This window comes from Hyperoodon ampullatus, assembly GCF_949752795.1.
Source record: "Hyperoodon ampullatus genome assembly, chromosome: 8".
NCBI lineage: Eukaryota > Metazoa > Chordata > Mammalia > Artiodactyla > Ziphiidae > Hyperoodon > Hyperoodon ampullatus.
The window spans coordinates 86360782-86377319 of record NC_136921.1 but is presented as its reverse complement, the minus strand read 5'-3'; the positions used below and the strand labels follow the sequence as shown (position 1 = coordinate 86377319).

Below are 16538 nucleotides of genomic sequence, written 5' to 3'. Positions count from 1 at the left end.
AAGACCAGATTTCTCTACACTATACTCTTTTATCATTATTGGCCTGAACTTGAGTTGAGTGAACCAGCAGGATTAAGCTAAATTTTTCACTCATGGTCAGAAAAGTTGCTCTTCCAATTCCCCTGTTATCACAGAGGAAATTGCAGTTCAGGAAATTAAATTATATGCTGGAGGTGTTTACCTTGTCTCATAGCCATAATTATGAGTTTGATTGAGCTTCCGTGGGGTCTCAGAAGCTGTTATACATTACTGGAAACTGTGGAGTTGCCAGAATTGATTGAAGGTACTGCTAAAAGCACAACTTGAAAAAGCAAAAAAAAAAGTTCCAGCTCATTAGCCTTTATCCCAGACTATCCTGTTTTGTTTCTGTTTTGTTGCTGTCCCACAAACCCATCTATTCTCATAGAGCATTTTATGTTCCTGTTGCTCATCATAATTTCATCATACAACCTTGCATAGTTTATTTTTTATATAATTCAAATGGGGTTTAATTAAGTCTGTTTTTCTGATCTGTCTTTATGTAGGTTCACTCCAATCAGCATTATTTTTACTATTTGGTTATACTTATTATAAGTCGTACTGAGGTTTTAATTTCAGCTTAATGCTTCATAATGAGAGGAAAGTAGAAAATCAGAAAAACAGATTATTTTCAGAGATATTTTGGAGGGGGTTAATCTTGATTTTGTGTTAGGAAGGCAGTGTAGTATAATGGTTAAGAGCATAAAGTCTGACAGAATTGGTTCAGGTCCTGGCTCTGCTGGGTGACCTTGGGCAAATTTTTTTATCCCCTCTGACCTTGAACTTCGTTGTCTGTAAATCGGAATAACATGTCTATCTGAGAGGTATTATTAGGATTAAATGGGAAAAAAATCCAAGTAACATTTGACATAGTGCCTGGCACAAAATAAACACTTAGTATGTACTATTGTGCTGCTGTTATTGGTACAATGATTTATGTGATGTTTGGTTTTTTCCTCCTAATTCCTGAGTGGGAAATACTTGAAAAAGGCTTGAAAGCGTATATATTAGCAGACCTTGACCATCATCATTTAATAGTAATCAGATCCTTTTTAAAGATTGGATAAGCTAGGGTTGAATTTAGGTGTTTGATATATTTGGTACCTGAACCAGATTCTGGTCACCTCACTGAAGATTCATTTTCTTTATAAACTGTAGAAATTAAACAGTAGTACAGGCTCATATTTATGACAGCAATCTGATCCAAGATTTTGCAGTTTGTAGAACTGAATGTTTAATGTTCTCCATAAATTCATGGGATTTAATAGGAAAGTATGTAGACTTTTTAGAGCTTAAACATAGAGATACTGTAATTCAGGGGTCCGGCCCATGGCCTGTTAGGAACCAGGCCGCACAGCAGGAGGTGAGCAGCAGGGGAGTGAGCGAAGCTTCATCTGCCGCTCCGCATTGCTCCCCATCGCTCCGCATCGCTCCCCATCGCTCCCCATTGCTCCCCATTGCTCCCCATTGCTCCCCATCGCTCACGTTACCTCCTGAACCATCACCCCCCACCCCCACCTCCGTGGAAAAATTGTCTTCCACAAAACTGGTACCTGGTGCCAAAAAGGTTGGGGGTCGCTGCTCTAATTCAACCCCTCATCAAATGAGGAAACTCTTGGGGCAAGTGGAATGAAGAATTCAACCAAGATGCTTTATCTTCATGTAAGATGTAGATAAAACTTAGCAAAAGAAAGAACTACCTAATAATCGTTAAATTGTTACCAGCCCTCCAAAATTCCATCTGATGGTTATAAATGAATATAAAATAAACTTTAGAGTTGCAGTCAGTGTATAGACCATTCTGTGTGAATATTTTCTCTTAATATTATTATCATTTTAATTACTACATAAGATTACTCTGTTTTGACATGCATGGTTTGCTTGGTCATTCCTATGTTGCTGAATGTTTATTTCCACTTTTTCTTATTATAAATAGCACTGCTATGAACATCTTTTCTTTCAAGTTACTCCCCTGCTGTCTATCTCTTCCCCTGCCAATTAATTCCGAGGGGGATATTCCCACAAATAAATCACTTATATTACATTCTAGTTACTTATAGTTAGGTTCAAACTCACTTCACAAGTAACTTGGTATTGGAAACTCAAATGCTAGAGATTTGACTAAATATAGGTCTTCTTAGGTGGGTCACTTTTTTTTTTTTTTTTTGCGGTACGGGGGCCTCTCACAGCTGTGGTCTCTCCCGCTGCGGAGCACAGGCTCCGGACACGCAGGCTCAGCGGCCACAGCCCACGGGCCCAGCCACTCCGCGGCACATGGGATCTTCCCGGACCGGGGCACGAACCCGCGTCCCCTGCATCGGCAGGCGGACTCTCAACCCCTGCGCCACCAGGGAAGCCCCAGGGTCACTTTTTATTAAGCAGAAAAATCTTTTACCAGCATAGAGTGAGTTACAGAGAGTTCTTAAGGTAAAAGGAAGAAGAGAAGGTGCGAGAAGACCCTGGGGAAATTTGATGGTTTCCTAATTCCTCCTGAGTCTGATTTTCGGAATGTTGTTTTGTTTTCTTACACAGTATATCAGGTACACTCCAATTTTTAAAAGTACAGATAGAACTATTTTAAAGATATACAGCATTTTTAGATTAGTGATAAATAGGCTTCCTCCCATTAGTGCAGATGAGAGCATGTTTTGGACTTCAACATCACATAATTCTTTTGTTACAGAGATCTACTTTCATTTCTCAGACCTTAAATACAGATGGGAGTTTCTGTCTTTCTAGCAGTCCTGCTGCCAGATACAGTTCAGCCCTGATGGGAAGGAAGTCTTGTGGCCAGGTGGGTGGAGATCCATGGTACAAGGCCATAAAGATAAAAGTGGAAAGAAAAGAAAAAATATAAGGGCTTCAGGACAGGGTTCTGTAATAGAGACAACCCTGACTATAGGCAACTGCTTGTTCTGAGGGTAAGGGCTTCTTTAAAATTCTCAAAGAAATGAGTCTGTTGTTTTTAGTTTTAGTTTATTTTTGGAATAGATTGTAATTTCACATGGATCAAAATTCAAATGAGAATTCTTCCTCAAACCCTGGTCCCCAGCCACTCAGTTCCACTCTTTAGAGGCAACCAGTACTACTAATTATGTGATTATCCTTCCAGAAGTATTCTGCCCATATAGCAGTAAATACGTGTATATACATACATGACTGTTTTTCTGTGTATGTACACACATGTATTTTTTTTCTTCTTTTGTTTCTAATAAATAGTTGCATCATATACTTACTGTTCTACATTTTGCTTTCTCACCTAACATTAAGTCTTGAAAATTACTCTATATTAATGGAAGGTTTTTAAATTTTTTTGAAGGCACTTTAGAAATGTCACGTGTCTACACTGGGTGAAAGTAATTCCTAACCCAGGGATTAGGTCTGGTACGTAACAGTATCCAAGAAATGTTTCTTGAGTGAGTGAGTGAGAAAGTGAGTGAATTAATGATTATACTAATTTAAGCTGCAGATAGAAAGAGGCAGAAAGCTAAGAATTGCCTGAAGGTCTGAGACTGTTGACCTAACCCTGATGCTGGGACCCAGGGTAATCGAAGGGATGACATCACAAAATGCATATCTCTTTTTAAATTGCATCAGAAATTCTCTTTAAGGCTCCATATTAGGAGATGTCAATAAGAAGAGGTGCCTCTGGAGGTGGGTGAAGAATGGAGTTACGGGATGGCCCCTAGACCCCAGGAGTCAGAACATACGGTCCTGCTTCTGCTGTGACCAGGCTCCAGGACCCGGATAAGTGGGTTCATTTCTCTGTGTGTCCTTTCTTCAAACGTGAAACAAGGGGTTTGGAGTAGATTATTTCAATGGACCGTTCTAGCTGTAAGGTTATGTCATTTATTATTCCACAATTTCCTGTTTGATTACCAGTTTGCACAGACATTTGTCGTGTTGAAGCTGCATTTACAGAGACATGAAAAATGAGGTATCATTTCTCTAAGATAATAAAGAGCCTTACAGGTTATTGGTAAAAATGTGATCATTAAGATTTCAAGATTAGACTGTAGAAAGCAGTGTGCAATGATTATATTCCTCACAAAAATGTACTGGCTAAACTATTGAGACAGAAGCAGACTTACCAGGGTAAGCCCAAATACCCCACACATTGACACATTTTGTGAGGATTAATACTCTGTAGTTTTAACCTTTAAAAGGTTAAAAAAAATCATAAATAAAAATTATTATAATATTAAAGTTATTCAATAGTAAATATAATTGTTATAAATGAATAGTATATGTAATATACTTAACAGTATTTAATTATTAAATATAGTTATTAAAATAGTAACTAATGATAAATATAATTCATAGTAAAATAAATCTTTTTTCTTCTCTTTATTTTAGTGAAGTATGAGAGTGAAGCTAGTAAATATTGGGACACATTTTATAAGATTCATAAGAATAAGTTTTTCAAAGATCGTAATTGGCTGTTGAGGGAATTTCCTGAAATTCTTCCAGTTGGTCAAAAACCTGAAGAGAAGGTAAAAGAATTATCATGGAATCATGTAAAAGTTCATGCTGCAAATTGTTTCTCAAGAATGCACTGCCCTACTATGCCTGAAGAAAAAAATCATAATAGAGAAAGTTCTGGCTCATCAGATGGTCAAAACAAAGCAGGATCTGATTTTTCCAACCTAGACTCTAAAGAACACAGAAAAGGACCTCTGAAGACTGAATTGTTTCCTGGTAGCAACGCCACTTTCAGAATCCTAGAGGTATGGTACTGCAGGGGCAAAAATTTTTTAATGTACATTCCATATTACTTTAATAACGATCCAGATTTTTTAGGGGGGAAATGATCAAATCTAACTATTAAATAAGTGTTCATATACTTTTGTGCATAAAAATTATTTAAGGGACTCATATCTTTAATTAGTCAGGTTTTAAGTTTGTGATTTAAATTTTTTTTAATTTGTCTACTTTAATTTCTAACTTGAAGGAAGTTTTAAATACCAATAAAGTTTTAGCCTTAATTTCTATCTCTTTCTGTTATTACCTGCTTTTAGGTGAAATAGAAATAAGTGAAGTATGTAATTTGCTATAATCTGGTGTAGACCTTGATTTTCTATTTTAAAAAATAAACCTTTTCCTTCTGATTGTAAAGATAATGTATACTGATTACAGAGAATTTGCTAAAGAGAAAGAATAAAATAATCTACAGTCCCATAAACAAGGGATTTAATTTAACCACTGTTAACATTTAACTGACTTTTTTCTCCTTTTGTTTATACTGTTTGTATAGTTGAGCTATACTCTACCTGCATTTTGGGGTTTTGCTTTGTTTGTATTGAACATTATAACATAAACAGTTTTCCCTATCTTTAAAAATTCTCTATAAACATTTTCATGGCTGCAAAATACTTTACTATGTGGAATACTATGATTCTGCTTACCTGTTTTCACTTGACTGGGCATTTAAATTGTTTTCAGGTTTTCAACAGCAAACATCTTTGGGTATAGACTTTTCTGCATTTTCTTTTATTATTTGGGTTCAATTTACTAGTTCATAATTTATTTTAAAAATTTAATACTGTTAAAATATATTGCCAAATTGCTTTCTAAGAAGTTGTACTAATACCAATTCACAGCAGTGTAGGTCTGTTTCATCACACCCTTACTGATTGGAATATTCTTATTTTAGTGCTTTCTGCTTTGTTAGACAAAAATTATACCTTATTTTAATTTGCATTCCTTTGATTGTTAAATAGGTCATATAGTTCTTCAAACGTTTAGAAGTCATTTGTATTTCTTTTGTGTTCTGTTTATTTCCTTTATTTACCAGATGCTTTTTAAAAAATGAGCTCTGCCCTTTATCATATTTAATGCAAATGTTTTTTTTCACAGTATGTTTGTCTCCTTTTAATTTGGTTTATTTTGGGGTTTGATATGTAAAAATTTTAAATGTTTCCATAGTCGAATTTCTCAGTGCATATTATTCTTGTGATTTACTTCATTGCTTTTGAGTTTAGAAAACTCTCCTATACCCAGAGATCCAGTAAATTTCTTTTAGTTTTTTTTTTTAGTAAAAAAATCTGACATTGGTGAGGAAAATTTAACTTTATTTTCATGATATTTGTTTATTCTTTGATTTTAGGTTGGCTGTGGTGCTGGGAATAGTGTTTTTCCAATTCTGAACACTTTGCAGTGAGTTTTAGAGTTTTCTCCTACAAAATTCTACATACATATGGGAGGTTGAGAAATTCTGGGAAAAAGTCATATATATGCCAGTAGTGTTCTTGTTCCCATATAAACAATGACTAAAGGAAATTTCAAAAGAAGTGTCTTGGTCTGAGTGTCTAATTTCATGTGAACTGAGAATTACTCTGAAATTATGTTTCACAGGCATGGGTTGTCCACCACGAGTTGAAGTAATTTTTTAAGCTTGTGTTTATGTGGATGAGGGAATAAAAGAGAGTAAGAGGTTTGATCCTTCTGCTAAGCTGGGAATTGCTGAACTTTAGAGATTTATTTACCCCTTCAGGTTATTTAGGTGTCATTTTACACATAGAGAATTGAGTTTAAAGCTTACACAAAATAAAGTGTAAGCTTTAAACTCATTTTATTTTGTCATCACTTCTGGAGCTGCACCCAGTATAAAACCTTCCTATGTCAGATGACTGTATCTAGACTTGAAATTGTTTGGAGTTATAGCACCTAACCCTAAGACTCAAAAAGGCAGAAGTAGGGGATAGGAGCAAAGATGTTCTCCTGACCTGCCCTTCCAGTTCACCACCTCACCTGTGCGTTTTAGTAGGTGATGAAGAAGATACACCTTACAAAACTTTAACACCTTTTACCTATGGCTGGTCTGTCAAGTCCCTATTTTTTTTTAAGTTTACATGATAGCTTTCCCATTATTTTTCCATTATAAAATCAACATAAGCACGTTGTAGAACGTTCCCATTAGAGGAAAATGGGTTGGGGGGAATCACCCATTATTCCCACCACCATAGCATAGCTGCTGACAGAATTTTTGTTGTAATTCCTTTCAGTCTTTTCACTATGCCTATTTTTAAATTTAAGAAAGTCTTTTTTTTTAACTTTCCATTGTGAAAATGTAAAAACATTCAGAATAACTGAGTAATACAGTGTATTCTCATACACCCACCACCTTGTTTCAATAGTTACTGACATAAGGCCAACATCATGACACTTTATCTTTAAGTACTTATGATGGATCTCCAAAAAGCAGGACATACTTCATTACTATTATAAGCCTAACATAGTAAAAATTAAGTAATTCCCTAATAATCATCAAATTACCAGTTAAAGTGTCCAGCCAGAAGTGGTGCTGGCCAATTTGCAGTTCTCAATGGTCTTTCTCTTTCGGGACTTATTTTCTTTGTTTTCCCTTTTCCAATTTCTGGGCCAAAATTTCCTGTACTTTTATACCACATAGTCAGATTCCTTCACCCCTGTGATCTCTGAACTTTTAATACACATAAATCTACTACACTGGCAGTTGATTATGTGTTACTTTATGACTCATCTCAAGTTATTATTTAGCATATCATTTCTTTTTTTTTTTTTTTTTTTTTGCGGTACGTGGGCCTCTCACTGTTGTGGCCTCTCCCGTTGTGGAACACAGGCTCCGGACGCGCAGGCTCAGTGGCCATGGCTCACGGGCCCAGCCGCTCCGCGGCATGTGGGATCTTCCTGGACTGGGGTACGAACCCGTGTCCCCTGCATCGGCAGGCGGACTCTCAACCACTGCGCCACCAGGGAAGCCCGCATATCATTTCTTTATGTCTTATTTCTTCAACTACTATTCGTATATTCCTTGAGGTAAAGAGCATATTTTACTCTAATCTGATTTTTCAGGTAGCCTAACAATACAATATAGATAGAGCTTGGTACATACTGACTGATTAATATCTCTGGCTCCCCACTTGTTAGTTGTATTTTTCCCTCTTCTACTTCTCCCTCCAACTAATAATTGCAAGCTCTTGCCTCCTCACCCCCTGACTCTTTCTTTGTGGATGTGTCTTTTTTTTTTTTGCCTCATATTCATATTTTAGAAATCACTGTAGCTCAATAACCTGAGATAATTAATTCATCTTTAAAAGGCAACCAGTGTGGCGCAGTGGTTGAGAGTCCGCCTGCCGATGCAGGGGATACGGGTTCGTGCCCCGGTCTGGGAGGATCCCATATGCCGCGGAGCGGCTGGGCCCGTGAGCCATGGCCGCTGAGCCTGCGCGTCCGGAGCCTGTGCTCCCCAGCGGGAGAGGCCACAACAGTGAGAGGCCTGCGTACCGCCAAAAAAAAAAAAAAAAAGGCAACCAGTGATTAGCCTTCCAAAGGGAGGATTAGGCTTTTTTTTCCCACCACAGAAATTGTGTTTTATTACTTTTGGAGAGTATAAGATTAATGTTTTACATTTTTAGAATATTTTACCATAATTAGACCTCTGGAATTGAGAGGTCATATCATTCTCCAAGGATCACTTAATTCTTAAACCCCTTGCCAAGAGAGTGCTTGGTGGTATGGTGGTAGTGGTGATATTTACACCTGTTTGCTGGGAGAAGGGCCAAGGCAGTCAGCCGATTTTACTGAAAAGCTCTGGAAAGTCATTGGGTGATCACAAGACCAACTTGGGTTGCTGTTGTAATTCAGTTTCATAGGTCAAGCTGCCGTCTGGTAGGACACATGGCAAATGGCACATGCCTTCCTTTAGCTTACTAGACTGTTCTGTATCTTGTGAGTGTTTAGTAACTACTGCCCAAAGATAGACTGCATACCTTTCATAATAGCTAGATGTGCCAGTGTCCAGAGAAGCATTTTGAGCTATATGGAAGTATTTATAGAACCATGTTAATTTCTTAAGTTTTTAAGTTCCTGGAAGGCAGAGGCAGATCTTCCTTTAATGATGATAACGATGATGATAATGATGATGGTGATGATGATAGCAACAATAATAAGAATGACTAACATTTATTAGGTGCTTACTCTGAGTCAGGCACCTTTCTAGAAACTTTACATATATGAGTCCATTCAATCCTTACAACCAACTTAGATGCCATATTTATCTCTATTAGGAGTTTGGGATTGACATATACACACTACTACTATATTTAAAATAGATAACTAACAAGGACCCACTGTATAGCACAAGGAACTCTGCTCAATATTCTGTAATAACCTAAATGGGAAAAGAATTGGGAAAAGAATTTGAAAAAGTATAGATACATGTATATGTGTAACTGAATCACCTTGCTGTACACCTGCAACTAACACAACATTGTTAATCAACTATACTCCAATATAAAAGAATTAATTAAAAAAAATAAAGATGAGGAAATCAATTACAGAGAGATTAGATGACTCTTCCATGGTCACCCAACTAAGTGGTAGAGCCAGGATTCAACCCTTGGCAGTCTTGTTTCAGAGCCCTTGCCCTTAGCCATCATACCACATAGTACTATATGTATCTGAGTGGTTTTTGAGACATTTCAAACATGTGTGACCAACCAACAATTACAAGTCACAAATATATGGATTTCATAGGAAACAATAAGGGTATATATGCTGCAATAAAGCACAATTTTTATATGGGATGGATGAGAAAAGACAAGCAGCACAAGTTTTAACTTTGATTCAGTACTGGTTAACTTTTCATAACCAAATCCTATTCATGATACATTAATTTATTTAGACAGATATTAATTTGAATACAAACCCCTAGTGCCACAGAATGGCACTATATATGAATACTATACTGTATATGAATATTATACATGAATGTAGTATTCATCAATGAGTAGCATTTAAGAGAGTAATGCGAGCCTGGGTGAGATTTTGCTAAATGCATATTTGTGCTTATATTCCGCATTTATTTAGAAGTCCTCCTTGCTTGAAATGCCTCCTGAATCAAATTAGAAGTTCTAATTATGTGCTTCAAAGCCCATATATCCTGTCACACACTGGGCTCTCAGGATCAACTCTGCTTCTCATCCCTAGCATGTGACTCCCACTTCTAAACCCTTTCCCCTTCTCCCCACTTAGCAATGCCATCCCCCTCCTTCAAAATTCTTACGACTTTCACCTGAGGGTGCCTGCCTTATGCACACTTCTATAGAAATTGTATATGTCCCCAACTAGGCTATAAAATCCACAAGAGCCAGGACCATACCTATAATTACTGTTTAGGACACACTGATCTCTTTCTGTGATTCAGACACACTACTAAGCAAGATGATGCAAGGATCCTTTGCTAATAGCATACAAGGTATGATTAGGAAGGGTACTGACCCACAAAATTCAAAGTACAGTTGACCCTTGAACAATGTGTGGGGTTAGTCCATGAATAATTTATAGTCGACCCTTCGTATTTGTGGTTCCTTCTGTATCTGCAGATTCCATCAACCATGGACCATATAGCACTTAGTATTTACTATTGAAAAATATCCATGTGTAAGTGGACCTGGGAAGTTCAAACCTGTATTGTTCAAGGGACAGCTGTATGTGCCTGCCCATTAGTAACCATGGCTCAGCCATTGTTACTGAATTTCAGGTAAAGACCAAATAGAACTTGTCTAAGTTCAGTGGAGGCCAATTAAAATTAGTCAGGATTTTCATATGGGTAAACATCCCCCCCCCAAAAAAAACCCCTGAATTTGCTTACTTTATTTACATATTGTAGGTAAAGCAACTGAGTCTCGGAGAAGTTAAGTCAAATTCAGTGTTAATAAGTGGCAAATCCAGGATTTAAACACAGGTGTAATTGGCTCCCAAATCCCATACTCTTACTAGACAGTTTTTATTAGACAGTTTCATTTACTACTTTGTATTCTAATGCTTGGTCCATATATAAGGCTCAATAAAAGTTTGAAAATTGGGCTTCCCTGATGGCACAGTGGTTGAGAGTCTGCTTGCCGATGCAGAGGATACGGGTTCATGTCCCGGTCCGGGAAGATCCCACATGCCGCGGAGCGGCTGGGCCCGTGAGCCATGGCCGCTGAGCCTGCGTGTCCGGAGCCTGTGCTCCGCAACGGGAGAGGCCACAACAGTGAGAGGCCCGCGTACCGCAAAAAAAAAAAAAAAAGTTTGAAAATCACTTGAAAAGATAAGAATATATTAGTGTTTTATTATTTTTTAGAAGTTGTATTTACATGCTGTTAATATAAACATATTAATATTACATTTAACAGCACGTAAATGCAACTGGGAGTTGAGGGTCCTTGGAGAGGATAGAACTTGGCTAAGCTAAGAGGAGTTACAGGCCATGCTGGCTGGAGGCAGACAAGAAAGAGTGCCTGTGAGAGGTAGGAGGAAGATTGAGCAATGCTGATGGATGGCTTTGGAGGTTTCCCACGGGAAAGTATGATGGGATATAGAGCAAGTAGGCCCACATAATGGAGGGCCTTAAAATCAGGGCAGGAATTTGAAAGTCACCCTGTAATTGATAAGTGTTTGAGATAATGTTGGTTCAGAAACATGAAGGCATCCACACACCACTGCAGAGAACAGTGTCTAAAAAGAAGAAACAAGCCAAGTGTCATCCAAAATTCTGTTAAAGAAATACTAACAAGTTCAAACCTACACTTTCCTTTCTTCTGTAGCTTCAGCATATCTGGGCTCTAGATTTAAATATTTCTTTCATTTTCATAGGAATGCTCCAGAGTTCTTTCTTTATTGTTGTGATTTTGCTTCTGGAGCTGTGGAGCTGGTAAAGGTATGCCTTATATTTTCTTTAAAGAGAGCTATATTAAAAAATCTAATTTTTTGCTGTTGAAGTGATTTTTTTTTAATGTAACTGCATCAAATGTAATCTGTGACCATTTTTAACTGAGCTTTTAAAATTTTGCAAATCATATCATCAACTGATGCCTAAGATGGTACCCTAAAACAATAGAAGTTGTTTGGGATTTAATATAGAGTTCAAGGGAGTGGTTCCTACAAGGTGGTACTTATATTTATGTCCCTAGAGCTTTACACACAGTTTGGCACATAGTAGGCACTCGTTAAATTAAAAATTTTGAAAAAAAAAAAGGTCTGAAAAGGTATATATTACAAATCTAAAATGTCCTCAACTGTAAGGAAAACAGTGGTGGGAACCGGGCCTTATTTGACCAATTCCCAACTGCTAGTAAGCATTATCATAGCAAAAAGAGGTAATTTTAGGAAATGGAAAAGGAATGGAAATTCTAACAAAAATGTATAGTAAACACATGGAACATAATTTCTGATAATAAGAGTTAATAGTTTTTCATTGTAGACATTTTCTAAAATACTGAAAAGCCTAAAGGGGAAGATAAAATTTACCTATAATATGCTTTTTTAGAGTCCTAGAGTGAATCACTGTTAGTATTTTGGTATATATCCTTCTAGTGTTGTTTTTATAGGCAAATTGTGTGTGTATGTATGCTAATGTGGTTTTTTAAAATAGCATCTTTATTGAGGTATAGCTCACATACCATAAATTTCACCATTTTAAAGTATACAATCTGTGATTTTTAGTATATTTAGAGTTGTACAGCCATCACCATTACCTAATGTTAATTATGTACTATAGGATATTTATATATTAATGCCAAAGGAGGCATGGAATAAGCAGTGAGAGAGAGAGCCAAGGACCATCTCAGTGCCTCTGAAGTAACACAGGGTGGGCTTCCAGCAACACTGCCTACTGACTCAGAAAGACTGCCCCACTCCACTTTTCAAGCTAAGGAGGGATTGCAAAAGAATATTTGTTATCAAGTCCAAGTGCTAGACTTAATTTTTAATGACAGCTTGAAATAACCTAACAGAATAGCTAATCCAAAAATCAAATTTATAGAAGAAAAGCACCTGAGAGAAGTTAAATTGACCTTTTTAATTTGAGAAAAACACTAGAAGTCTGCTAACAACTGTTTTTGTCTTTTCTTTCCTTTATCATGACAGTCGCACGCGTCATACAGAGCAGCCCAGTGCTGTGCCTTTGTTCATGACGTTTGTGACGATGGCCTACCCTACCCTTTTCCAGATGGGATCCTGGATGTCATTCTCCTCGTCTTTGTGCTCTCTTCCATTCATCCTGACAGGTAAATGAAGACGAAAGGGCAGAGCAAATGTGTACAGCCCCTTTATCAGGAGTGGCTTTCAGAACTATCAAAGCAAAAATGACAATTCTTGAATTTATTATTTAATGAACTACATTATGTATAATATGCAGCCCTTTAAATGCAGTTTTTCCTTTCTTCAGACTTTCAGAAAGAAACTGGTGACACTACTTCTTTAGTGAGCTTTCTGTCACTGTCAGAGTGAAGTAAACATCTTCTGGCAAGACACATACCTATTAAAAGTGACAGAGCTTCAAGGAAATTACAAATTCAGAACAGCCTAATAGACTCCCAAGAGGGAAATTGTACATGGTGATCAGAAACAAACATTTTTGATTTAGCATCTTGCTGAATGTTCATGAAGAGGTGGGCTGTAAATCTGTTTGGCTTCACACTGGTCTGTCGATGGGCTTTAAAATACTCGTTTTAAAGAAGCCCACTAGGGAATTAGGGGTTATCAAGATTTGCCAGATTAACCTCGGACCTTTATAATCTAAGATTGGCCTAGTGCCATCATTTAAATATTCATGACTTAAATATTTTTGTTCACATAAGGTTTTGAAATAATAAATAAAGCTTTTCTCCAAAGAGGAAGCACAAAGAGATATTACCAGCAATTAAAATGATCACTTTTCTTAAAATTTTGCCACCTTATATGTATTAAGACACATGTGTGGTAAGTGTCAGGGGTTGTGCCTTCATAACATTTCTTAAAATTGGGTTTTCGTGATCTTCTGGTAATAGATACAGACTTGGCATCAACCGCTTTTTGTTTGGTGAGTGTGACTCTTTCCCAAAGAAATCGAGTATTGTGTCCTTTTTTCTTTGCTATTATAAGGTCACTAGGACCCTTTACAGTCCTTTTACTTCTCATTCAGAGATGTGCACTTTGATTACTTGTGGAAAAGCAAATTAGATTTCCAAATAACGAATGAAATATATAATTGCACCTGGTGAGATATATCAAGTTCCATGAAGTTACTTCCTCCCAGTTTCTATAACTTATTTCTTTCTGCTAATCTGTTTATACTGTTGGCATTATTCAGATACTGGTAGAAGGATGTCATCTATATATTTTGTTTCACAGTTAAAAGGATGAATAGTAAAAAGGATAGAGTAGGTGGATGGCGAACAAGATTTTCTATCTGACACCTATAACAGGAAATGTTTAAATTCAAAATGAGACCTCAAAAAGACTATTTGAATTAGTTTAGATAATGTATTTTTGTCATGATTTGAATTGAATGTTAAAGAGAAGGGGAAGCAGATATCTTGGAAAGATTGTTTTTATAGTACATATATTCATTCTATTTATTTATTATAAAATAAGTTCAGATGTATCATGTCAGTAACTACTTTCTTACCTACATGGAAATGATCTAAAAATGAGGTGAATGAGTAGAAGTTGGGTAATAGTAAGTGAAAAGTAAAGCAGTATCTTTAGGGTCATCTAGCACTGTGGTAGTAGATTCAGCCCCAGGAAAATTCTAGAAAAATGGCTTATTGCCAGCTTGGAAAAGCAATTCAGCTAGACCTTGAGTCTTGGGGTCCCAGCTTAAATGGGAGTAAACCATAGAAGGCTACAAAAAAATAGGTAGCTGTCCTTCTTGTTATTGAAATAAAAGTATAATATGTTTTCTAAAGATCTAAGCATAGAATAGTCAATAAACACTCTTTTTTTAAATTAATCTCTTTTTTTCCTTCTCCTCTCCCTCCATCCAGCGATAGGTGAGGATAGCAGAGTTGGCCCAAGTCAGATAAAAAAAAGAAAAGGGGCTTTCCCCCATTCTTGTCCATCTCACCTGCAGGCCACTCCCACCTGCATTTCTCAGGAACTGGCTCTGGAATTGCATTATGAGCCAAGATGGGCTGATAAGAGAAGCAGCTCCCCACCTCTTGCCTTCACCTGCAACGCAGACTTTAAAGGATAGTTGGAAGGAGAGGATTTGCAGAAGGAGGCTACATTTTGAAGTATTTGGCTGGTTTTTTTTTTGTGTTTTTGTTTCATGCTTGTTTTGCTAATAATTGCAGAAAGAGATTTTTTTTTCTCTGTACATAAAACATTTATCCAGAAAGTGAATATTTTAAGGTTTAGATATGGTTTTCTTTAATTGCCAAATTATAAGGATATAAGCACAGTGTGAAAATAACCTTTAATAAAATAAACAAGGAAAAATACTTTTCTTTTTCTCTTTCATGTACTTATGTTCCAGTTTTTTAAAAGAGCTTTTTTTCTAATCATGGCACCTTTTTCTGTCATTTCCGTCTTGTTTTCATAGTTACTTTCATTTTCTCATTACCTACTTCTTTCATCATCTGACATACTGTTTCACCCCGTTATTCCACTTAACAGTGTTTTAAATTTTTTTTTTAATTTTTATTTTGCTTTATAACAGATTTAATCAGTTATACATATACATATGTTCCCATATCCCCTCCCTTTTGCGCCTCCCTCCCACCCTCCCTATCCCACCCCTCCAGGCGGTCACAAAGCACCGAGCTGATCTCCCTGTGCTATGCGGCTGCTTCCCACTAGCTATCTACCTTACGTTTGGTAGTGTATATATGTCCATGCCGCTCTTTCACTTTGTCACAGCTTACCCTTCCCCCTCCCCATATCCTCAAGTCCATTCTCTAGTAGGTCTGTGTCTTTATTCCTGTCTTACCCCTATGTTCTTCATGACATTTTTTTTTCTTAAATTCCATATATATGTGTCAGCATACAGTATTTGTCTTTCTCTTTCTGACTTACTTCACTCTGTATGACAGACTCTAGGTCCATCCACCTCATTACAAATAGCTCAATTTCATTTCTTTTTATGGCTGAGTAATATTCCATTGTATATATGTGCCACATCTTCTTTACCCATTCATCCGATGATGGACACTTAGGTTGTTTCCATCTCTGGGCTATTGTAAATAGGGCTGCTATGAGCATTTTGGTACATGTCTCTTTTTGAATTATGGTTTTCTCAGGGTATATGCCCAGTAGTGGGATTGCTGGGTCATATGGTAGTTCTATTTGTAGTTTTTTAAGGAACCTCCATACCGTTCTCCATAGTGGCTGTACCAATTCACATTCCCACCAGCAGTGCAAGAGTGTTCCCTTTTTTCCACACCCTCTCCAGCATTTATTGTTTCTAGGTTTTTTGATGATGACCATTCTGACTGGTGTGAGATGATATCTCATTGTAGTTTTGATTTGCATTTCTCTAATGAGTAAAGATGTTGAGCATCCTTTCATGTGTTTGTTGGCAGTCTGTATATCTTCTGTGGAGAAATGTCTATTTAGGTCTTCTGCCCATTTTTGGATTGGGCTGTTTGTTTTTTTGTTATTGAGTTGCATGAGCTGCTTATAAATTTTGGAGATTAATCCTTTGTCAGTTGCTTCATTTGCAAATATTTTCTCCCATTCTGAGGGTTGTCTTTTGGTCTTGTTTATGGTTTCCTTTGCTGTGCAAAAGCTTTTAA

At 36.9% G+C, this 16538-nt stretch overlaps 1 protein-coding gene across 1 annotated transcript in view; it reads left to right on the top strand.

The window, feature by feature from the left end:
• The window catches only part of METTL8 (methyltransferase 8, tRNA N3-cytidine), a gene marked incomplete at both ends in the record, with an annotated part of 37008 nt that extends 23955 nt beyond the window's left edge, over window positions 1-13053 (top strand). The window contains 4 exons of the mRNA XM_079709999.1: window positions 4375-4745; window positions 6125-6174; window positions 11638-11701; window positions 12910-13053. Coding sequence (XP_079566125.1) covers window positions 4375-4745; window positions 6125-6174; window positions 11638-11701; window positions 12910-13053 — 629 coding nt within the window. The remainder of the gene's footprint in view (window positions 1-4374; window positions 4746-6124; window positions 6175-11637; window positions 11702-12909) is intronic.
• Between the last annotated feature and the right edge of the window lie 3485 nt (window positions 13054-16538).